Source organism: Carcharodon carcharias, chromosome 27 (genome assembly GCF_017639515.1).
Source record: "Carcharodon carcharias isolate sCarCar2 chromosome 27, sCarCar2.pri, whole genome shotgun sequence".
Classification (NCBI taxonomy): domain Eukaryota; kingdom Metazoa; phylum Chordata; class Chondrichthyes; order Lamniformes; family Lamnidae; genus Carcharodon; species Carcharodon carcharias.
The window spans coordinates 18,769,488-18,789,021 of NC_054493.1; the positions used below are offsets into that span (position 1 = coordinate 18,769,488).

Here is a 19,534-nt window from a genome sequence, read left to right on the forward strand (position 1 = left end):
CACACGTGGGAATTCTGGGATTGTGATCCTACAGGATGAGGTGCCAGCATTTCAACCATGCAGAGCAGCATAGCCATCGTCCCTGGCTGATTCTGTCTGGTAACACTGAGGCCAATGGGAGCACATCAACAACAACTTGTTTTTACATAGCACCTTTAATGTTCCAATGTGTCGCACACGAGTGTAATCAGTCAAAAACTGACACCCAACCAAAGGAGACAAAACATTTCAGGATTCAGAAATGTGTCCCAGCCACTCTCTTCAATGTTTCAGAGCTCCTAGACACGGAACAGAAGGCTCCTTCCCAACTGAGTTTAGAGTCAGGAAGAACAACAGTGAATGCTGGAAACGTGCTGTCAAAGCAGAGATTGGTGTAAAACTGTGATCTGTTCCTGACTGAGAACGAAACGGCAGGTTTAAGTTTCCAGTCTGAAAATGACTGCGGTAATTATTCTGTGATGGGTTAACATGTTTGTGTGGCAGTCTCAAATCTATCATTTTAAGGCAGGTTTTTTTTTGTTTAAAATAAACCTTCTGAGAAATAAATTGATTAAAGTCTGTAATTAAATGAGGAGGAGTTTACAGGAGCTTGTTAACTGCTGCTACAATTAAACAACAGACATTTGATCTCCAAATAAATTAGGGTATGGTAGCCTCGTGGTTATGTTACTGGATCAGTAATCCAGACCCTGGAGATGTGAGGCTTAAATCCTGCCAGAGCAGATTGAAAACTTAGCTTTGAAAACATTTAGCTTGAGTGGAAAATCCTTCAGGATTAATCCACTGACTTTGCTGTCAGTGAAGAGAGATGAGAAAGACCAAAGTGCCATTTGTCCCTCTCAGTGTGACCCTGAAGGGCTGTGTCTAGGCTGAAGTTCTGTTCCTGCCGTATGATCCTCCCCAAGATTGTCCTTTCTGAGCTCCAGCCTGGTGATGTTAAACACTCAGGTGGGAAAGACAAAAATCAACAACAACGTGTTTAAAACAAATCAAATTCATTTGACATTTATCCTGAATATTAAACACCGGCTCAGTTATTGGGCTACGAACATCAGAAAAATAAACTCCAATGGTCTGAACAAACGCAGTTCAGTTTGGATGATTAACAACAGCAATAACAGCAGAAACCAGCACCTGAAGTCACTTGTGAATTCGCTGGTGAGTCACAAAGTTGGATGAACGAGTGAACTCTTTCCCGCACACAGAGCAGGTGAACGGTCTCTCCCCAGTGTGAACTCGCTGGTGTCTCAGCAAGTTGAAAGAATGGGTGAATCCCTTCCCACACACGGAGCAGATGAACGGTCTCTCCCCAGTGTGAACTCTTTGGTGCTCCACCAGACTGGATGACTGAGCGAATCCCTTCCCACACACTGAGCAGGTGAACGGCCTCTCCCCGGTGTGAGTTCTCTGGTGTTTCCGCAGGGTGGATGACTGTGTGAATCCCTTCCCACACTCGGAGCAGGTGAACGGCCTCTCCCCGGTGTGTGTGCGCTGGTGTGTGACCACCTCACTTCTGCTTTTGAAACTCTTCTCACATTCCGAACATTTGAAAGGTCTCTTATCAGTGTGAACACGTTGGTGTGTCAGCAGACTAGATAACTGTGCGAATTCCTTCCCACACACCGAGCAGGGGAATGGCCTCTCCCCGGTGTGAACTCGCATGTGGATATGGAGCTTGGATGTCTCTGCGAATCCCTTCCCACAGATGGAGCAGGTGAACGGCCTCTCCCCGGTGTGACTGCGTCGATGGATTTCCAGCTGGTACGGATAATTGAATCCCTTCCCACAGTCCCCACATTTCCATGGTTTCTCCATGGTGTGGGTGTCATTGCTTCTCTCCAGGTTGGACAATCAGTTGAAGGCTCTTTCACATAGAACAAGTGTGCGGTTTCTCCCCGCTGTGAATGGTGTGATTTTTTTTCAGGCTGTGTAACTGGTGAAAGCTCTTTCCACAGTCAGTTCACTGGACCACTCTCACTTGGGTGTGTGTGTCTCGGTGATTTTCCAGTCACACTGATGTTTGAAATCTTTTCCCACAGACAGAACAGGCAAATGTTCCTCCTTCCACATTCAAAGGCCGATGATATTCAGGTTCTGATGAATCAAGTATCTCGATCAGATACTGATTATGATGTTTGGTTTGAGTTCCCGGTCCGTAAATCCTTGTCTTCTAATATCCTGTAAGAGGAGTTTACAAAGTTCAGCAAGAACAGGATAGAAATTCAGAATGGACAATTCTAGTTTCTATGGAACATTCTTTCAACTCTCTTGTTTTCCCCAAACACGTCATCCAGTCAAACTGAAAGAAGCCAAAATCAGCATCAAAGTCCAAACAAGAGTTTAGAGAACCTTCCTAACTAAACCAGAATGTTGTTTCCAGTGTCTGTGAGACACTCTGTACCCTGAGGTACCCATTGGTGGTGGAAGGCATCAACCGTACGGGTGGACACCACATGCTCCCTCTCCAGAGCCACCCAGACACGGATAAGACCATGGGAGGGAGGCCAGCGGTCAGAATAACCCCCCCCCCACCAAACCCCATGTGTCCCACCCATCCCAAATCTACAATTTGCTGTTTCAACCAGGCCCGAGAGCAGGTCCAGGAGAAGATATACCAACCTACGTACCCGCTTCCACATTGGGCAGACAAAGATTAGGAGACTGGGGCTGAAATGTAACTAAAAGTTGAGCAGTAGCCCCTTCAGGTAACTATACAGGGGCTGCAACCTCTCATACTGAATATGTACATGGCCCATGGACTCCTCTAGGCTGTAAACATCACCTGTAGCCTGGGAGTGTGTGAAGCTGTTCGAAAACCTGACACCCAGGATGCTCAGGCAGGATGGGAAGATTCGGGAAAGCAGAAAGGGAAATGTCAAGGTTACAGAGCTCTGCAGCATTTTGGTAAAAATAAGCAGAGTGGCTCAGGAAGAGAGAGCGAGAGTAACAAAGCGAATAGGGCATTAGTGACAAAGGTGACATCAGGAAGAATTAGAAAAATATCGAAGCAGAAGGTGCCGGATCCAAATGTGCAAAGTGTTTGCAACAAATTAATGACTGTTCAGGTTGGATCTGCACACAGAACACATGTACAATCGCTCCCAGCTGCACAGTGTGCTATTTTCTTAGGTTTTGTAACTGGTTAAAACTCTTTCCAGCCAGTGCACTGGAACACTCGCACTCGTGTGTGTGTGTGTGTGTGTTTGTGTTTCTCGGTGATATTCCAGTCATAACATTGCTTAAAATCTTTTCTCACAATCAGAACAGACAAAACATTTCTCCTTCCATATTCAAAGGCCGATGAATGGAGTGACTCTATCAGATCTTGACATGGTGTTTGGTTTGAATTTCCTACCTGCAAATCCAACCCTTTAAATACCCTGTAAATGGAGTTAAAATTGAAATACTCGGATATTCAAAAAAAAAAAGGCCATTCTGTCCAACGACGTTGCTGGCTTTTATACGCCACACACCTCTCCTCCCATTCCGTGCACCTCATCTCAGCCTTTCAGCTTATCTTTCTAGTTCCCTTTTCCCTCACGTACTCATCTCGTTTCCTTTAGAAATTATCACATCTTTTTCCCTCAGCGGTTTCCTGAGTTCTGCATTGTAACCGCTCTCTGAGTTTCAGATGGAAACATTCTCTCCAACCCTACCCCGTCCAACCCATTGATCATTGTAAAGACCCCTATCAGCTCACTGCTAACTCTCCCTTTTTCCTAAAAAAAAAGCCCCAGCCTGTTTAATCTTTCATAACAGGTGTATTTGTTTTGGTTTACAAAACTCATCACTTTCAATCCAGGATAGAAATTGAGAAGAGACAAACATTTCTCTAGGTTTGAGTTTGCTACGTGTAAATCCTCCCCTTCTAAACCCCTGTAAAAGGAGCTTCCAAAATCCCATCCCGTCAGTCCAAGATAGAAATGCAAAACATTCTCTCCTCCTGCTGACAGGGACAGGGATGACTGCGCATGCGCACCGCTGCATCCGCTAATCAAAATGGCGGCGGTGTCCGGGGGTCTGTCATCAGAAACCCCGCAGCAGCTTCATGAAAACGCGCAACCGATGGCTTCGTATTCGGAGCTTGAAGCCCACATTAGGTGTTTGTGAAACCTCCTTGTCCGTGCGCCCGCTTCTATCCCTCGCCTGTCCGGGCATATTTCTCACCCCCCGCGGATTCCACACCACTGCTTCCGTCCGATTCTGGCACCTACACCGCGCATGCTCCAACCACAACCCCGCACCACGCCTGCGCAGGGGCTGGCGTCGCGGAAGAGAGGGCAACCAAACCGCCCTTCGTTCAATCCGATTGGCGGGAGGACCGGCGAGCCCTTGTTCGGTCCTCCGGCCAATCGGAGTGGGAGTGGGCGGGGCTGGAGGACCCGCTGCCCCCGTTCGGTCCTCCAGCCCCGCCCCCTCGTTCACCCCGATTGGTTGGAGGACAAACCGCTCACGTTCGGTCCTCCAGCCTCGCCTCCTCGTTCACCCCGATTGGTTGGAGGACAAACCGCTCACGTTCGGTCCCTCCAGCCCCGATCCCTCTCTTCCTATTGGTCTGAAAGAACAATCAGCCGTTTCCGGATCCTCTCGGGCCTCAACCTGAACCAAAGGCCCAGTTGGGAAAAGGTGGTTGTTTCTGTTTAATTAAAATTACTGATAGATGCATGAAAGATAATTTGTTATTTTGAGCCAAAGTATTTGGTGGAATTAGAATGAAGGAGTGGAATGGATCCACAGCCTGAGTCACCAGTTTAAGGACAGGAGGAGAGAGAATCTGGAGAGAAAAGAATAAGTAGGAGACTGGACACTGAATCTGGAACAATGAGCAGAGAGGGAGAGGAGTGTGTGGGACAGAGATTTATAGATTTGGGGGAATGAAAGGGGAAAAATGTTCCATAGAAATCAGAATTGGCTGTTCTGAGTTTCTATCCTGTACTGACACTGATAACTTCTGTAAAAATAAAAACAGGAAATGCTGGAAAATGTCTGGCAGCATCCGTGAAGAGAGAAAAACAGAGTCAACGATTCGAGTCAGTGTGATTTGGACAAGCTGAGTGAGTGGGCAAATGCATGGCAGATGCAGTATAATGTAGATAAATGAGAGGTTATCCACTTTGGTAGCAGAAACAGGAAGGCAGATTATTATCTGAAGGGCTATAAATTGAGAGGGGAATGTAGAAAGAGACCTGGGTGTCCTCGTACACCAGTCGCCAAAGGTAAGCATGAAGCAGCAGGCGGTAAAGAAGGCAAATGGTATGTTGGCCTTCATAGCCAGAGGATTCGAGTACAGGAGCAGGGATGTCTTGCTGCAATTATAAAGGGCCTTGGTGAGACCACCATTGGAACATTGTGCGCAGTTTTGGTCTCCCTATCTGAGGACGGATGTTCTTGCTATAGAGGGAGTGCAGTGCAGGTTTACCAGACTGATTCCTGGCACTGGCATGTGAGGAGAGATTGAGTCGATTAGGATTATATTCGTTGGAGTTCAGGAGAATGAGGGGGGATCCCATAGAAACCTATAAAATTCTAACAGGACTAAACAGGGTAGATGCAGGAAGGATGTACCTGATGGTGGGGGAAGTCCAGAACCACAGGTCACAGTCTGCGGATATGGGATAGACCATTTAGGACTGAGATGAGGAGAAACTTCTTCACCCAGAGAGTGGCAAACCTGTGGAATTCGTTACCACAGAAAGTAGTTGAGACCAAAACATTGTATGTTTTCAAGAAGAAGTTAGATATAACTCTTGGGATGAAAGGGATCAAAGGGTACGGGGAGAAAGCGGGAGCAGGCTATTGAGTTGGATGATCAGCCACGATCATAATGAATGGTGGAACAGGCTTGAAGGGCCGAATGGCCTACTCCTGCTCCTATTTTCTTTGAGTCCATTTGACTTCTTCAGAAGAAGCTCTGAGAATAGTCATACGGACTTGAAATGTCAACTCTGTTTTTCTCTCTCCATAGATGCCAGCCGACCTGCTGAGCTTTTCCAGCGTTTTCTGCTTTTATTTCAGATTTCCAGGACCCACAGTATTTTGCTTATAATTTCTGTAAACTGCTTTTACAGGGGGTTACAAGGGGAGGAGTTCCAGGCGAGAAAAATCATAACAAATATCCTGCCAAGATCTGACACGGCCACTCAATTCATCAAGACCTGAATATCATCACAGCGAGTGGTTCGGGTCTGGAATGCACTGCCTGGAAGCGTGGCGGAGGCAGGTTCAATCGAGGCATTCAAGAGGGCATGGGATGGTTATTTAAATAGAAACAATGCGCAGGGTTATGGGCAAAAGGCAGGAGAATGGCACTAAGTCATAACGCTCATTTGGAGATCCGGTGCAGACACAATGGATGGACTGAATGGCCTCCTTCAGCTGGGAACTGATCAACGCAGTCAGACTGCGGAGAGACCATTCACCCGGTCCATGTGTGGGAATGGACTTACTCAGTTATCCAGTGCATTGACAGACCAGCGAGTTCACACTGGGGAGAGGCCGTTCAGGTGTTCTGTGTGTAGGCAGGAATTTGCTGAATCATCTGAGCTACTGGTGCATGAGAAAGTTCACACTGAGGAGAGGCCATTCACCTGCTCTGTGTGTGGGAAGGGATTCACTCAGTCATCCCACCTCACTGAACATCAACTTGTTCACGGCAATCAGAGACCTTTTAAATGTTCTGACTGTGAGAAGAGCTTTAAAAGCAAGAAGTATCTGCGAGTACACCAGCGAGTTCACACTGGGGAGAGACTGTTCACCTGCTCTGACTGTGGGAAGGAATTCGTTCAGTCACACCACCTTCTGAGGCACCAGCAAGTTCACACAGGGGAGAGGCCGTTCATCTGCTCTGACTGTGGGAAGGGATTCACACATTCACACAACCTTCTGACACACCAGCGAGTTCACACTGGGGAGAGGCCATACACCTGCTCTGACTGTGGGAGTGGATTCACTCAGTTATCCCACCTTCTGACACACCAGCGAGTTCACGCTGGAGAGAGACCGTTCACTTGCTCTGACTGTGGGAAGGGATTCACTCAGTCACACCACCTTCTGACACACCAGCGAGTTCATACTGGGGAGAGGCCATTTATCTGCTCCGAGTGTGGGAAGGGATTCAGTCAGTCATCCCACCTTCTGACACACAAGCAAGTTCACACTGGGGAGAGGCCATTCACCTGCTCTGAGTGTGGTAAGGGATTCGCTCAGTCATACCAGCTTCTGATGCACCAGCAAGTTCACACTGGGGAGAGACCGTTCACCTGCCCAGTGTGCGCAAAGGGATTTACTCAGTCATCAAACCTACTGGTACACCAGCGAGTTCACACCGGGGAGAGACCATTCACCTGCTCCATGTGTGGGAAGGGATTCACTCAGTCATCCCACCTTCTGACGCATCAGCAGGTTCATAGGGGGGTGAGGCCATTCACCTGCTCCGTGTGTGGGAAGGGATTCACTCGGTCATCCCACCTGCTGAGACACCAGCAAGTTCACAAGTGACTGCTGGAGTTGGATTGTGTTATTGCTGCTGTTAGCCACAGCCAGGACTGAACATGTGGGTGAATCCTGAGGTGTGTAAAAAATCACAGCCGCTCTCTTCCATGGTTCAGAGCTCCTAGATACAGAACAGAAGGCTCCTTTACAACTGGGTTTAGAGTCAGGATGAACAATGGTGAATGTTGGAAACGTGCTGTCAAATCAGAGATTGGTGTAAAACTGTGATCTGCTCCTGACTGAAAGTGAACTGGCAGGTTTATGTTTCCAGTCTGGAAATGATTGTGATAATTATGGTACGAGGATTTAAAATGTTTGTGTGACATTCTTGAGTCTACCAATGTAAGGCAATAACAACAAGAGGTTTCATTTCTATATGGAACCTTTAACCTCTCTCACCTTCCATTAACTTCAATATAATCGAAACTGACAGTTGGAATCTGTCAACATTTGAAAGATATTTACAATGATTGGAGGGTTTCTTACAGTTAGGATTTTTCTCTATTCTGACCACTCAAGGTGTTCAATAACAGACTTTCTCCTGTGAATATCGAGCTGGGATATTGGGCTGTGACATATTTCCTTGTTCATCTTGCTGACTTGATATATTAAATCTTGTGGTTTCGGACACCAGATAATCAAGCTCACAACAACAGATTGTCTTTTCCTGACTTTATTAACAGCTCTGCAATCATACGGACAGAGTAATTCCTTACATGGTTCCGGTCTTCAATGATGTACTTATAAATGTCATCATTTTATATACTTCAGAGCCTGTAATATAGGAATCGTGGATTGGTGTGTAACTTTAATATAATTTTAATTCAATATTCCTTCTTTTAAATATCAATTTCACCACTTCCCTGTTGCCTGCTGAATTTGTCTATTATTGTTAGTACATGATTGTCACATGTTTTCATGTTTTGAATTTGATTATGTAGTCTATAGATGACATTTTATGAATTATTTGATGTAGGTGACACTGCAATTCATCCTTTGGGCTGTGAATATGTTTCTTGAATAAAATACCGTTATATTAAATGAAATATTACCCGATCCAGAGAACAGAGATAATACAGTGGATTCAGTGCTCCCTTTTCCCCAGCTCTGATCTAAACAGTTGCAGCAACGTTGGAGATATTTATATTTAACTTGTTCACTACATCCGTGAACTGATTCTGCTCAAACTACAACCACAAGGATATCTGTGCATTGTTCTGAGTGTGAGCACAAGGCTGTGTCACTATCACACACAGATACCGTTTCCTTGGTTCACATCTCCATACAGGACCAGCTCTTTACACATCCCCTTTCTACACAATTGCAGCAGACATGGGCAAGTATGTGAGGCTCATTAATATTCACCCACATTTCATAACAGCAAAGGTTCCACTGGGACAAAGGTTCAGGCATTTTCCATTACAGGCAAAATTTAGAGCAGTACAGGAACACACTGACAGTTTTAACAGTTATCAGCCTGCAGGCTCCTGTTAAATACAGAGCAGTACAGGAACACACTGACAGTTTAACAGTCATAAGCCTGCAGGCTCCTGTTGAAGTCAGAGTAGTACAGGAGCACACAGACAGTTACAGAGTCTCCTCAGCCTGCAGCCTCCTGTTAAATACAGAGCAGTACAGGAGCACACTGACAGTTTAACAGATTGTCATCTACCTGCAGGCTCCTGTTAAATACAGAGCAGTACAGGAGCATACTGACAGTTTAACAGATTGTAATCTACCTGCAGGCTCCTGTTAAATACAGAGCAGAACAGGAGCACACTGACAGTTTAACAGAGTCTCCTCAGCCTGCGGGCTCCTGTTCAATACAGAGCAGTACAGGAACACACTGACAGTTTAACAGAGTCTCCTCAGCCTGAGGGCTCCTGTTAAATACAGAGCAGTACAGGAGCACACTGACAGTTTAACAAAGTCCCATCAGCCTGCAGGCTCCTGTTAAATACAGAGCAGTACAGGGACACAATGACAGTTTAACAGAGTCTTATTAGATCACAGGCTCCCATTAAATACAGAGTAGTACAGGAGCACACTGACAGTTTAACAGATTGTCATCTACCTGCAGGCACCTGTTAAATACAGAGCAGTACAGGAGTACACTGACAGTTTAACAGATTGTCATCTACCTGCAGGCACCTGTTAAATACAGAGCAGTACAGGAGTACACTGACAGTTTAAGAGATTGTCGTCTACCTGCAGGCTCCTGTTAAATACAGAGCAGTACAGGAGCTCACTGACAGTTTAACAGATTCTCATCAGCCTGCAGGCTCCTGTTAAATACAGAGCAGTACAGGAGCACACTAACAGTTTAACAGATTCTTATCTACCTGCAGGCTCCTGTTAAATACAGAGCAGTACAGGAACACACTGACAGTTTAACAGATTGTCATCTACCTGCAGGCTCCTGTGAAACACTGAGCAGTACAGGAACACACTGACAGTTTAACAGATTGTCATCTACCTGCAGGCTCCTGTTAAATACAGAGCAGTACAGGAGCACACTGACAGTTTAACAGAATCTCTTCAGCCTGCAGGCTCCTGTTCAATACAGAGCAGTACAGGAGCACATTGACAGTTTAACAGATTGTCATCTACCTGCAGGCTCCTGTTCAATACAGAGCAGTACAGGAGCACACTGACAGTTTAACAGATTGTCATCTACCTGCAGGCTCCTGTTCAATACAGAGCAGTACAGGAGCACACTGACAGTTTAACAGTCATCTACCTGCAGGGTCCTGTTAAATACAGAGCAGTACAGGAGCACACTGACAGTTTAACAGAGTCTCCTCAGCCTGTAGGCTACTCTCCGATACATTCGCTGAGTGGGTTTCAATTTAAGCCAGGTTTACAGACCTGATGCTCCATTCACATATCGAAGTTGGGAGAGATGCTGTGCGACACACACCACGCCCAGGAGCTGAAAGTAATTAACAGACTGGGTTTTGCGTTTCGTCATCCCGGGAGTGTTACCGATACCTTCCCTGGATACCAAGGTTAGGAGAGACACTCTGGAAGGGAGGGGGAGCTGGGACTTGTCCATGAGAGTAACCAAAGGAATGAGAACTGAAATAATCTAGAGTTAGAGAGGGGAAAAGATCCAAAAGCGGAACGTCAATCAATCGCTTTCCTTTAACATGGAGAATTTGAGAGGTCAACTGGAGCACGGAGTGCAGTTCTGGTCTCCATATTTAAGGAAGGAGGAGGTCTTGTGTTGCAGTGGGTAACATCCCTGTCTCTGAGCCGCTAGCTCCGGGTTCAAGTCCCACTTCAGGGCTTGGCCACAGCAACAGCATTCATCACGCAGCCAAACAGCTCGAGTATCAGCCTGTAAACCCTCCCAAGACACACTAATCGCAGGTGGGTAGAGGGGGGAGAGATTCCTGGTCAGCCTTTGGTAGAAAGAAAATCGAAGCTTCTTCCGTTACTTGTTCATGGCTCCGTACGAAAACACGCCATGTAAAAATGTATGTTGCCGTAGCAACTCGGACTCGGACCCCTTAGGGGGCCAGTTGGTGGTCCGTGGGGATCAGGGTTGGTGCCCAACAGCTTGTGGTTTGCTCCCTATTCTAGCTGGGGTGGGTTTGGGACCTGCTTCATTGCCCTGCGCATGGTAGAGATCACAGTGCTGTGTCTCAGACCTGGCTCTGGACAGAGAACTGAAAGATGACTTAAGGAAGGGTGTACTTGCATTGGAGATGGTTCAATTGGTTCCTGACTTGAGAGGGTCTTACGATGAGGGGCCTATATTCTCTGGAGTTCAGAAGAGTGAGATGTGAGTTCACTGAAATGTACAAGATTCTGAATGGGCTTGACAGGGTAGATACTAAGAGGACGCTTCCTCTGGCTGTGGGGAATCTAGGGCAAGAGGGCATAGTCTCAGGATAAGGAACTGAGATGAGGAAAAATTTACTTTCTCAGAGACATCCAAGCTGCAACCAATGGAGTTCCACAGGGGTCAGTGCTGGGGGCCTCAACTATTTACAATCTATATCAACGACCTGGGTGAACAGACCAAATGTAGGGTAGCTAAATTTGCCAGTAACACCCGAGATAAGTCGTCAAGAGGAGGCAGAAAGTCTGAAAGGGAGATAGACAGGTTAAGTGAGCGAGCAAAAATTTGGTAGATGGGAGTATAACGTGGGCAAATGTGAACTTGTTCATTTCGGCAGGAAGAACGGAAAAGCGGAACTCGGTGGTACACAGGGATCTGGGCGTCCTGGTACGTGAATCACAAGAAGTTGGCATGTAGGTACAGCAAGTGATTAAGAAGGCAGGCAGAATGTTGGCACTTATTGCAAGAGGAATGGAATATGTTGGGACGTGGCAGGTGATATGTGCCAGGCAGACAAAATCCATAAGGGAACCTTGGCCAAGCTATCACAACAGTTTTGTCATTTGCTTTTATTTCGAGAAGGCTTATGCACTGAATTCAGAAGAACTGAGGCCACTGACGCCTTTAGAAATTTTAAAATTCAATTAAAACATTTAGTAACAAAAGAAAAAAAGGTAAACACACGTTACACGGTTATTTAGTCTTGACAGTTCCAAAAGTTCTTAATTAACCTGACTCCCAACTATACACTCCATTTAAGGCAACAGTCCAAAATAGATTTTAAATTTAAGTAAGCAATCCAGCAAGGTTACCATAGCACCCACTCAACAGTGGAATTCTAAGGGCTTTTAACACAACTGGAACAGCGCTTCTTCCTGTACAGTAGCTAGGGCTTCTACCAGTCTGTCAAGATTTTACATGGCCTCCCCCCTAAATAGCCTTTCATCCTTCTTTATATATGTTTCTCTCTCTTTAATGTGTAAAATCCCATTGTTCTACATGTGTTTGGAAAATTACTTTTCCCATAATATAAAAACCTTTCATGTTGTCAATGTGGCTTTTTTCCCTTTTGGGAAAAAATACAAGTAATAACCTTGCTCCATTTATCTTGCTTGTTGTAAACATCCTACCACCCCTTTGAAAATCAAACAATCCCTTCACTTATCTAAAAATGCAAATTTCATTCACACCTCAACTGTGGAACATAATGAATATAACGTGGAAAAACATGAGGTTATCCACTTTGGCAGAGGGAACAGATGTGCAGAGTATTTCCTAAATGGTAAGAGATTAGAAAGTATAGGTGTACAAAGGGACCTGGGTGGCCATAGGTCACTGAAAGCTAACATGCAGGTGCAGCAGGCAGTTAGGAAGTTAATGGTATGTTGGCCTTCATCACAAGAGGATTTGAGTACAGGAGGACTGAAGTCTTGCTTCAATTGTACAAAAACTTGGTTAGACAGCACCTGGAGTAATGTGTGCAGTTTTGGTCCCCTTACCTCATAAAGGATATTATTGCCATAGAGGAGTGCAACGATGGTTCACCAGACTTGTTCCGGAGATGGCGGGACTGTCTTATGAAGAGGGATTGGGGAAACTGGGCCTGTATTCTCTAGAATTTCAAAGAATGAGAGGTGATCTCATTGAAATCTACAAAACACTTAAAAGGAATAGGCAGGGTCGGTGCAGGTAAGATGTTTCCCTTGGCTGGGGAGTCTAGAACCAGGGGACACAATTCCAAAATAAGGGAGAGGCCACTCAAGACTGAGATGAGGAGAAATTTCTTTACTCAGAGGGTTGTGAATCTTTGGAATTCTCTACCCCAGAGGGCTGTGGAAGCTCAGTTATTGAGTGTGTTTAAAGTAAAGATTGATAGGTTTCTGATTAATAATAATGTAAAGGGTTTTGGGAATAGTGTAGGTAAAAGGCATTGAGGTGTTCAATCAGCCATGATCATATTGAATGACAGAGCAGGCTTGCCAGGCTGAATGGCCCTCTCCTGTTCCTATGTTCCTAATCCTCATCTTAGCTTATCCATCTCCATTTCAAAAGTCTGCTTTACACCTAATTCTTTTGATGCTTTCAACCTTGCAGGCTATCTGACTCTAATTTAATTAAATTAGCCACACAGACAGGCCCATCCAACACACAGCCATAAACCTACTTTACAGTGCCCCACGGCAATATGGGAAAAATATGACAGTTTTCTGGCAAATATAAGAGTAGGGAAGTTTTACTGCAGCTGTGCAGGGCCTTGGTGAGACCACATCTGAAATACTGTGTACAGCTTTGGTTTCCTTTTTTGCAAAAAAAGATAATTATGTTGGAAGCAGTTATCAGAAGGTTCACTCACTCATTCCTGGGATGAAGGGCTGATTTAATGAAGAAAGGTTGAACAAGGCCTATATTCATTGGAGTTTAGAAGAATAAGAGGTGACCTTATTGAAACATACAAGACTCTGAGAGGACTTGAGAATGTTTGCACTTTTGGGGGAGACTAGAACTGGGGGACACAGTGGAACAATCAGAGGTCTCCTTTTTAAGACTGATACGAGGGGGGGAAAGCTTCTCTCAGAGGGTCTGTGAAATTCTCTTCCCCAGGAAACATTGGAGGCTGGGTCACTGAATTTATTCAAGGCAGAATTAGACGGGTGTCTGGTAGACAAGGGCGTCAAGGTGAGCGCAGACAGGAAAGTGGAGTTGAGGTCACAATCAAACCAACCATGACCTTATTGAATGGAGGAGCAGGCTCGAAGGGTCAAATGGCCGACTGCTGCTCCTAAGTCCTATGCTCCAATGTGAATCTTTGGAATTTCCTAGCCCAGTGGGTTGCAGGTGTTCCATCGTTGAATATATTTAAGCCCGAGATAGGCAGACATTTGTCTCTTGAGGACTCAAGGGAAATCCAGAGCAGGTGGGAATGTGGAGATGAAACCAAAGATCACCCACAATCGTATTGAATGGTGAAGCAGCATCGATGGGCCATGCGGTTTACTCCTGCGTCTAATTCTTATGGTTTTATAACATGCAGCCTGCTTCCACCAAAGCTGATACGTGTGACGGATATTTGGTAAATATTAAACTCCGGCCCAGTTATAGGGGTTATTTACATCAGCAGAAACAAAGGGTGTGATTAACAGCAGAATCCAAATCCTGCAGTCACTTGTGAACTCGCTGGTGTGTCAGCAAGTGAGATGATCGAGCAAATCTCTTCCCACACACAGAGCAGGTGAACGGCCTCTCCCCAGTGTGAACTTGCTGGTGTCTCAGCAGGTTCGATGACTGAGAAAACCCCTTCCTACACACAGAGCAGGTGAATATCTTCTCCCCTGTGTGAACCCGTTGATGTGTCACCAGGTTGGATGATGAAATGAATCCCTTCCCACACACGGAGCAGGTGTATGGCCTCTCCCCAGTGTGAGCTCGCTGGTGTTGAATGAGGTGAGGCGACTGTCTGAATCTCTTCTCACATTGAGGATAACTGAATGGTCTCTCGTCAGTGTGAACAAGCTGGTGTTTAATTAGATCAGGTGAGATTTTAAAACCTTTCCCACAGTCAGAGCATTTAAAAGGCCTCTCGTCAGTGTGAACTCGCTGGTGTAACTGAAGGCTGGACATCAGAGTGAATCCTTTCCCACACACGGAACAGGTGTACGGTCTCTCCCAGTGTGAGTCCGTCGATGAGCTTCCAGCTGGGATGGGCAAGTGAATCCCTTTCCACAGTCCCCACATTTCCACGGTTTCTCCATGATGGAGGTGTCCGAGTGTCTCTCCAGGTTGGATGATCAGTTGAAGACTCACTTACACTCAGAACATGTGTCCAGTTTCTCCCCGCTGTGAATGTTGTGATGTTTCTCCAGGCTGTGTAACTGGTTCATGTTCTTTGCACCGTCAGTGCATTGGAACACTCTCACTCAGGTGTGTGTGTCTTGGTAATTTGGTTTGTGACCCTTTCCTGTAAATCCTGTCCTTCTAAAACACCTTGCAAAAGAAATGTACAAAACCGAGCCCTTGTAAATACAGGATAGGTATTCAGAACAGACCACGCTGGTTCTGACGGAACATTCTTTCTTCTTTCGTTTCCCCAGACATCCACAGCGATGGGCTTGATTTTTACTGCCCTCTGAAATGACCTAACAAGCCACTCAGCTGTAAAAACGCAGGGGAAAGCAGCAGACGGTGGGTGTACCTACACCAAAGTACCCGCAGCAGGTCAAGACGGTGTCTCAGCATCACCTTCTCAAAGGCAATGAGGAACAGGGAACAAATGCCAGTCTTGCCAGCGATGCACATGTCACAGAATCTCACGGTGCAGGAGAGGCCCTTTGGCCCATCGAGTCTGCACCGACAGGTGAGAAACACCTGACCTACCTACCTAATCCGATTTACCAGCACTTGGCCCATCGCCTTGAACGTTATGACGTGCCAAGTGCTCATTCAGATACTTTTTAAAGGATGTGAGGCAACCCGCCTCCACCACCCACCCAGGCAGCACATTCCAGACCCTCACCACCCTCTGGGTAAAAAGGTTTTTCCTCACATTCCCCCCCTAAACCTCCTGCCCCTCACCTTGAACTTATGTCCCCTCATGACTGACCCTCCAACTAAGGGGAACAGCTGCTCCCAAGACGGACTTAAAAGAAACCACAAATACGAAACCTATGGGCTTGCTTTCCTGAGTGCAAATTCTCCCTTCCGTAACCCCTTGGAAAAGGAGTTCGGAAAATCCAAGACCGTCAGCCCAGGACAGAAAGTCACAACATTCTCTCCTCCTGCTGCCGGGCCCAGAACGACCGCGTGTGCGTCCTCCTGCGTCAGGGTCGATCAAAGCCAAAGCTCCGCCCCCCCTGGAGACACAGGTGACCTCCAATGGACCAATCGGCTTCTCTCTCGGGCAGAGGGCGGAGTTGGAAAAGGGGTCTGAAGCCTTGCCCACTCAGTGTTCCTGCACGGAAATTAAGGCGAATTAACCCTTTTTCCTTCACCCCAGTAATTAATTGTAAAAGAATTGGGACTCTCAGTGTGGAGGTTTGACCCAGCATTGCCCACGTGGAGAATGCCCTGTAGACATACTGTATTTTGATTTCCAGAAGGCATTTGATAAGGTGCCACATCAAAGATTATTACGGAAACAAAAGCGCATGGTGTAGTAGGTAACATATTAGCATGGATGGCTGGCTGGCAGAAAGCAGAGAGTATGTATAAATGGGTCTTTTTCTGAATGGCAGGATGTGACGAGTGGCGTCCCACAGGGGTCTGTGCTGGGGACTCAACTTTTTATGATTCACATCAATGACTTAGATGAGGGGAGTGAAGACATGCTAGCTAAATTTGCAGAGGACACAAAGATAGGTAGGAAAGTAGGTTGTGAAGAGGATATGAGGAGTTTGCAAATGGATATACACATAGGTTGAGCGAGTGGGCAAAGATCTGGCAAATGGAGTTTAATGTGGGAAAATGTGAAGTTGCTCACTTTGGAAGGAAGAATAAAAAAAGCAGAGTATTACTTAAATGGAGAACGGCTGCATAATTCTGAGGTGCAGAGGGATCTAGGTGTTCTAGTTCATGAGTCACAAAAAATGTGCAGGTACAGCAAGACATTAAGAAGGCTAATGGAACACTATCCTTTATTACGAGAGGGATTGAACATAAAAGTGAGGATGCTTCAGTTACACAGGGAATTGGTGAGACCGCACCTTGAGTACTGTGTGCAGTTTTGGTCTCCTTATTTAAGGAAGGATGTAAATACATTGGAGGTCGTTCAAAGGAGGTTTACTAGATTGATACCTGGAATGAGTGGGTTGTCTTATGAGGAAAGTTTGGACAGACTGGGCTTGTTTCCACTGGAGTTTAGAAGAGTGAAAGGTGATTTGATTGAAGTATACAAGATCCTGAAAGGCCTTGACAAGGTGGATGTCGAAAGGATGTTTCCTCTTGTGGGCGAGTCCAGAACTAGGGGGCACTGTTTTAAAATTAGGGGTCGCCTTTTTAGGACAGAGGTGGGGAGAAATTTTTTCTCTCAGGGGTTGTGCGACTTTGGAACACTCTGCCTCAGAAGGGGGTGGAGGCGGGGTCACTGAATATTTTTAAGGCAGGGGTAGATGGATTCTTGTTAGGCAAGAGAATCGAAGGTTATCGGGGTTAGATGGAAACGTGGAAATCGCAGCACAAGAAGATCAGCCATGATCTTATTGAATGGTGGAGCAGGCTCAAGAGGCCAAATGGTCTACTCCTGTTCCTATTTCTTATGTTTTATCCACATCGCAGGACAGCAGTGCGCAGGCACAGTGCGGAACACGAGCATGCGCAGTCCGAGTGATGGCGATGGACAGACAGGCTTGTTTGTTGCATGTGAAGCCGGTTGAGCGGTGGCCGTGAGGTGGAGGGAGCGCTGGAGCTGGCGGGTGGGCAGAGAGGTGTCAGTAATGCCCGGTGTGGGCTTCAAGCATGGCATAAGAACCTGCAGGTCCAGCATTTACAACCTCAGGGCTTTTTGACACAGAAACAGGCCCAAGTTACAGCCACCATCTTGTTTCAGTGGGGAAGAGAGCGCATGCGCGGCCATCTTGTTGACGCAGTGGAGAGTGGGTGAAGGGGTGTTCAGGGTTCTATGTGACCAGGAGAAAAAAACAATTGACTCCGGTTTTACTCTCACTCTGCAGACGGGCTGGAAAAGTGAACCCAGGCAGAGGAGAGGAGAGGAAAGGAGAGGGAGGGAAGGAGAAAACTGGGGGCGGAGGAAAGAAATGGTGTAGGTGGGTGAGATGGGTTTGGATTTCAGCCCGGGGAGGAAGGGGAGTGTGTGTGGGGGGCCGGGATTTACAGCTTTGGGGAAACAAGAGAGGGGAAAAAAAAATTCCACAGAAACTGGAATTGTCTTCTGAATTTCTATCCTGGACTGATAGTGAATGACTATTGTAAACTCCTTTTCCAGGTTATTAGAATGGAGGATTTGCGTATGGGAAACTCAAGCATCGTGTCAAGAGCTGACAGAGTCACCTGAGTCAGCGGGACCTGAATATCATCGGCCTTTGAATGTCAAGGAAGAAATGTTTGTCTGTTCTGTCTATGGAAGAAATATTACAAACTTCAGTGTGACTGGAGAAGCACCGGGACACACACACACACCCGAGTGACAGTGTTCCAGCGCACTGACTGTGAAAAGAACTTTCACCAGTTACACAGCCTGAATAAACATCACGCCATTCAGCCGGGAGAAACTAAACTGTACAGCCGTTGTGTGTGCGTGTGTGTGGATGAGGCTTCAACTGATTGTTTCACCTGGAGAGGCACCAGGACACTAACACCACTGAGGAACCATGGAAATGTGGGGACTGTGGAACCTGCGGAAAATGCGTCGGTGTATCCACACTGGGGAGAGGCCATTCACCTGCTCTGAGTGTGGGAAGGGATTCACCGTGTTGCCCAATCTGCTGAGACACCAGGACGTTCACAAGGTGACTGTAGGGGGTTTGGATTCCACTGTTATTCCTGTGGTTAATCACCTCCAGGACTGAACAACGTTCATTTTGACACTTGGGTGTCTAAAGTGTCTGCTGCTGCTGATGATCCCTATAACTGGGCTGGAGATTAATATTCTGGATGAATGTCAAATAAATCAGCTTGGTTTCAAACAGATAGTGGGTGGAGTGTTTGTTTCCTCCAGGATAAGGGGAGACTAATTAAAATCCTGTTCCAGAAAGATTTGTATTTCTGTACAGCCTTTTGCAGCCAATGAAATTCCAGTGCAGCAACTGTTGTAATGTAGGAAATACAGCAGCTGATTTATGCAGAGCAAGATCCCGCGGACAGGAACATGACCAGGCCCAGAAAAATCTGCTTCGGTGATGCGGATTGAGGGGTCAGCACTGGCCAAGACTCGGGGCAGAGCTCCCTCAGCTCTTCAAAATCGAATCAATGCATCTTTCATTCCCATCGACAGAAAGATCTCACCTGAAATATCTCTTGACAGGGCAGTGCTCGCTCAGCACTGCAGCGGAATCACCATCATCGTCGACATCCTTCCATCCATGTCAAGATGGTGGATGTGCAGCGAATCAAATCATTCGGTTCACTTTTTTTCTGATGGCTGAAGAGACCAATCCGTGAGAGGCAGGTTCTGCCACAGGTGTCAGATATGAAGAGGTTCTCAGGTGTGGCTGTGGGTTGTTGCTCTCGGTGTTGGTGCCTGCTGCC

At 46.4% G+C, this 19,534-nt stretch overlaps 2 protein-coding genes across 2 annotated transcripts; one reads left to right on the top strand and one right to left on the bottom strand.

Annotated features, from left to right (window-relative positions):
• Positions 1-978: 978 nt before the first annotated feature.
• LOC121270344 (zinc finger protein 271-like) lies at positions 979-19,329 on the bottom strand. Its single transcript, XM_041175636.1, has 3 exons — positions 19,292-19,329; positions 14,510-15,319; positions 979-1,851 (listed from the first exon to the last, which is right to left on the bottom strand). The coding sequence occupies exons 2-3, from the start codon at positions 15,068-15,070 to the stop codon at positions 1,141-1,143; spliced, it is 1,272 nt and encodes a 423-aa protein (XP_041031570.1). The 5' UTR covers positions 15,071-15,319; positions 19,292-19,329; the 3' UTR covers positions 979-1,140.
• On the top strand, positions 4,002-8,537 carry LOC121270500 (gastrula zinc finger protein XlCGF8.2DB-like). Its single transcript, XM_041175828.1, has 2 exons — positions 4,002-4,626; positions 6,069-8,537. Exon 2 carries the CDS (start codon positions 6,349-6,351, stop codon positions 7,495-7,497), a length of 1,149 nt encoding a protein of 382 aa, XP_041031762.1. The 5' UTR covers positions 4,002-4,626; positions 6,069-6,348; the 3' UTR covers positions 7,498-8,537.
• Positions 19,330-19,534: the final 205 nt, after the last annotated feature.

What these genes read in the sequence shown, in the direction of transcription:
- LOC121270500 (XM_041175828.1), top strand. Translation starts at nt 6,349, where the DNA reads ATGGATGGACTGAATGGCCTCCTTCAGCTGGGAACTGATCAACGCAGT.
- LOC121270344 (XM_041175636.1), bottom strand. Translation starts at nt 15,070, where the DNA reads ATGTGGGGACTGTGGAAAGGGATTCACTTGCCCATCCCAGCTGGAAGC. An exon ending in ACTTGCTGACACACCAGCGA is followed by an intron (nt 1,852 to 14,509) that starts GTTCACAAGTGA and finishes GCCTTCAACTGA; the next exon opens with TTGTCCAACCTGGAGAGAAG.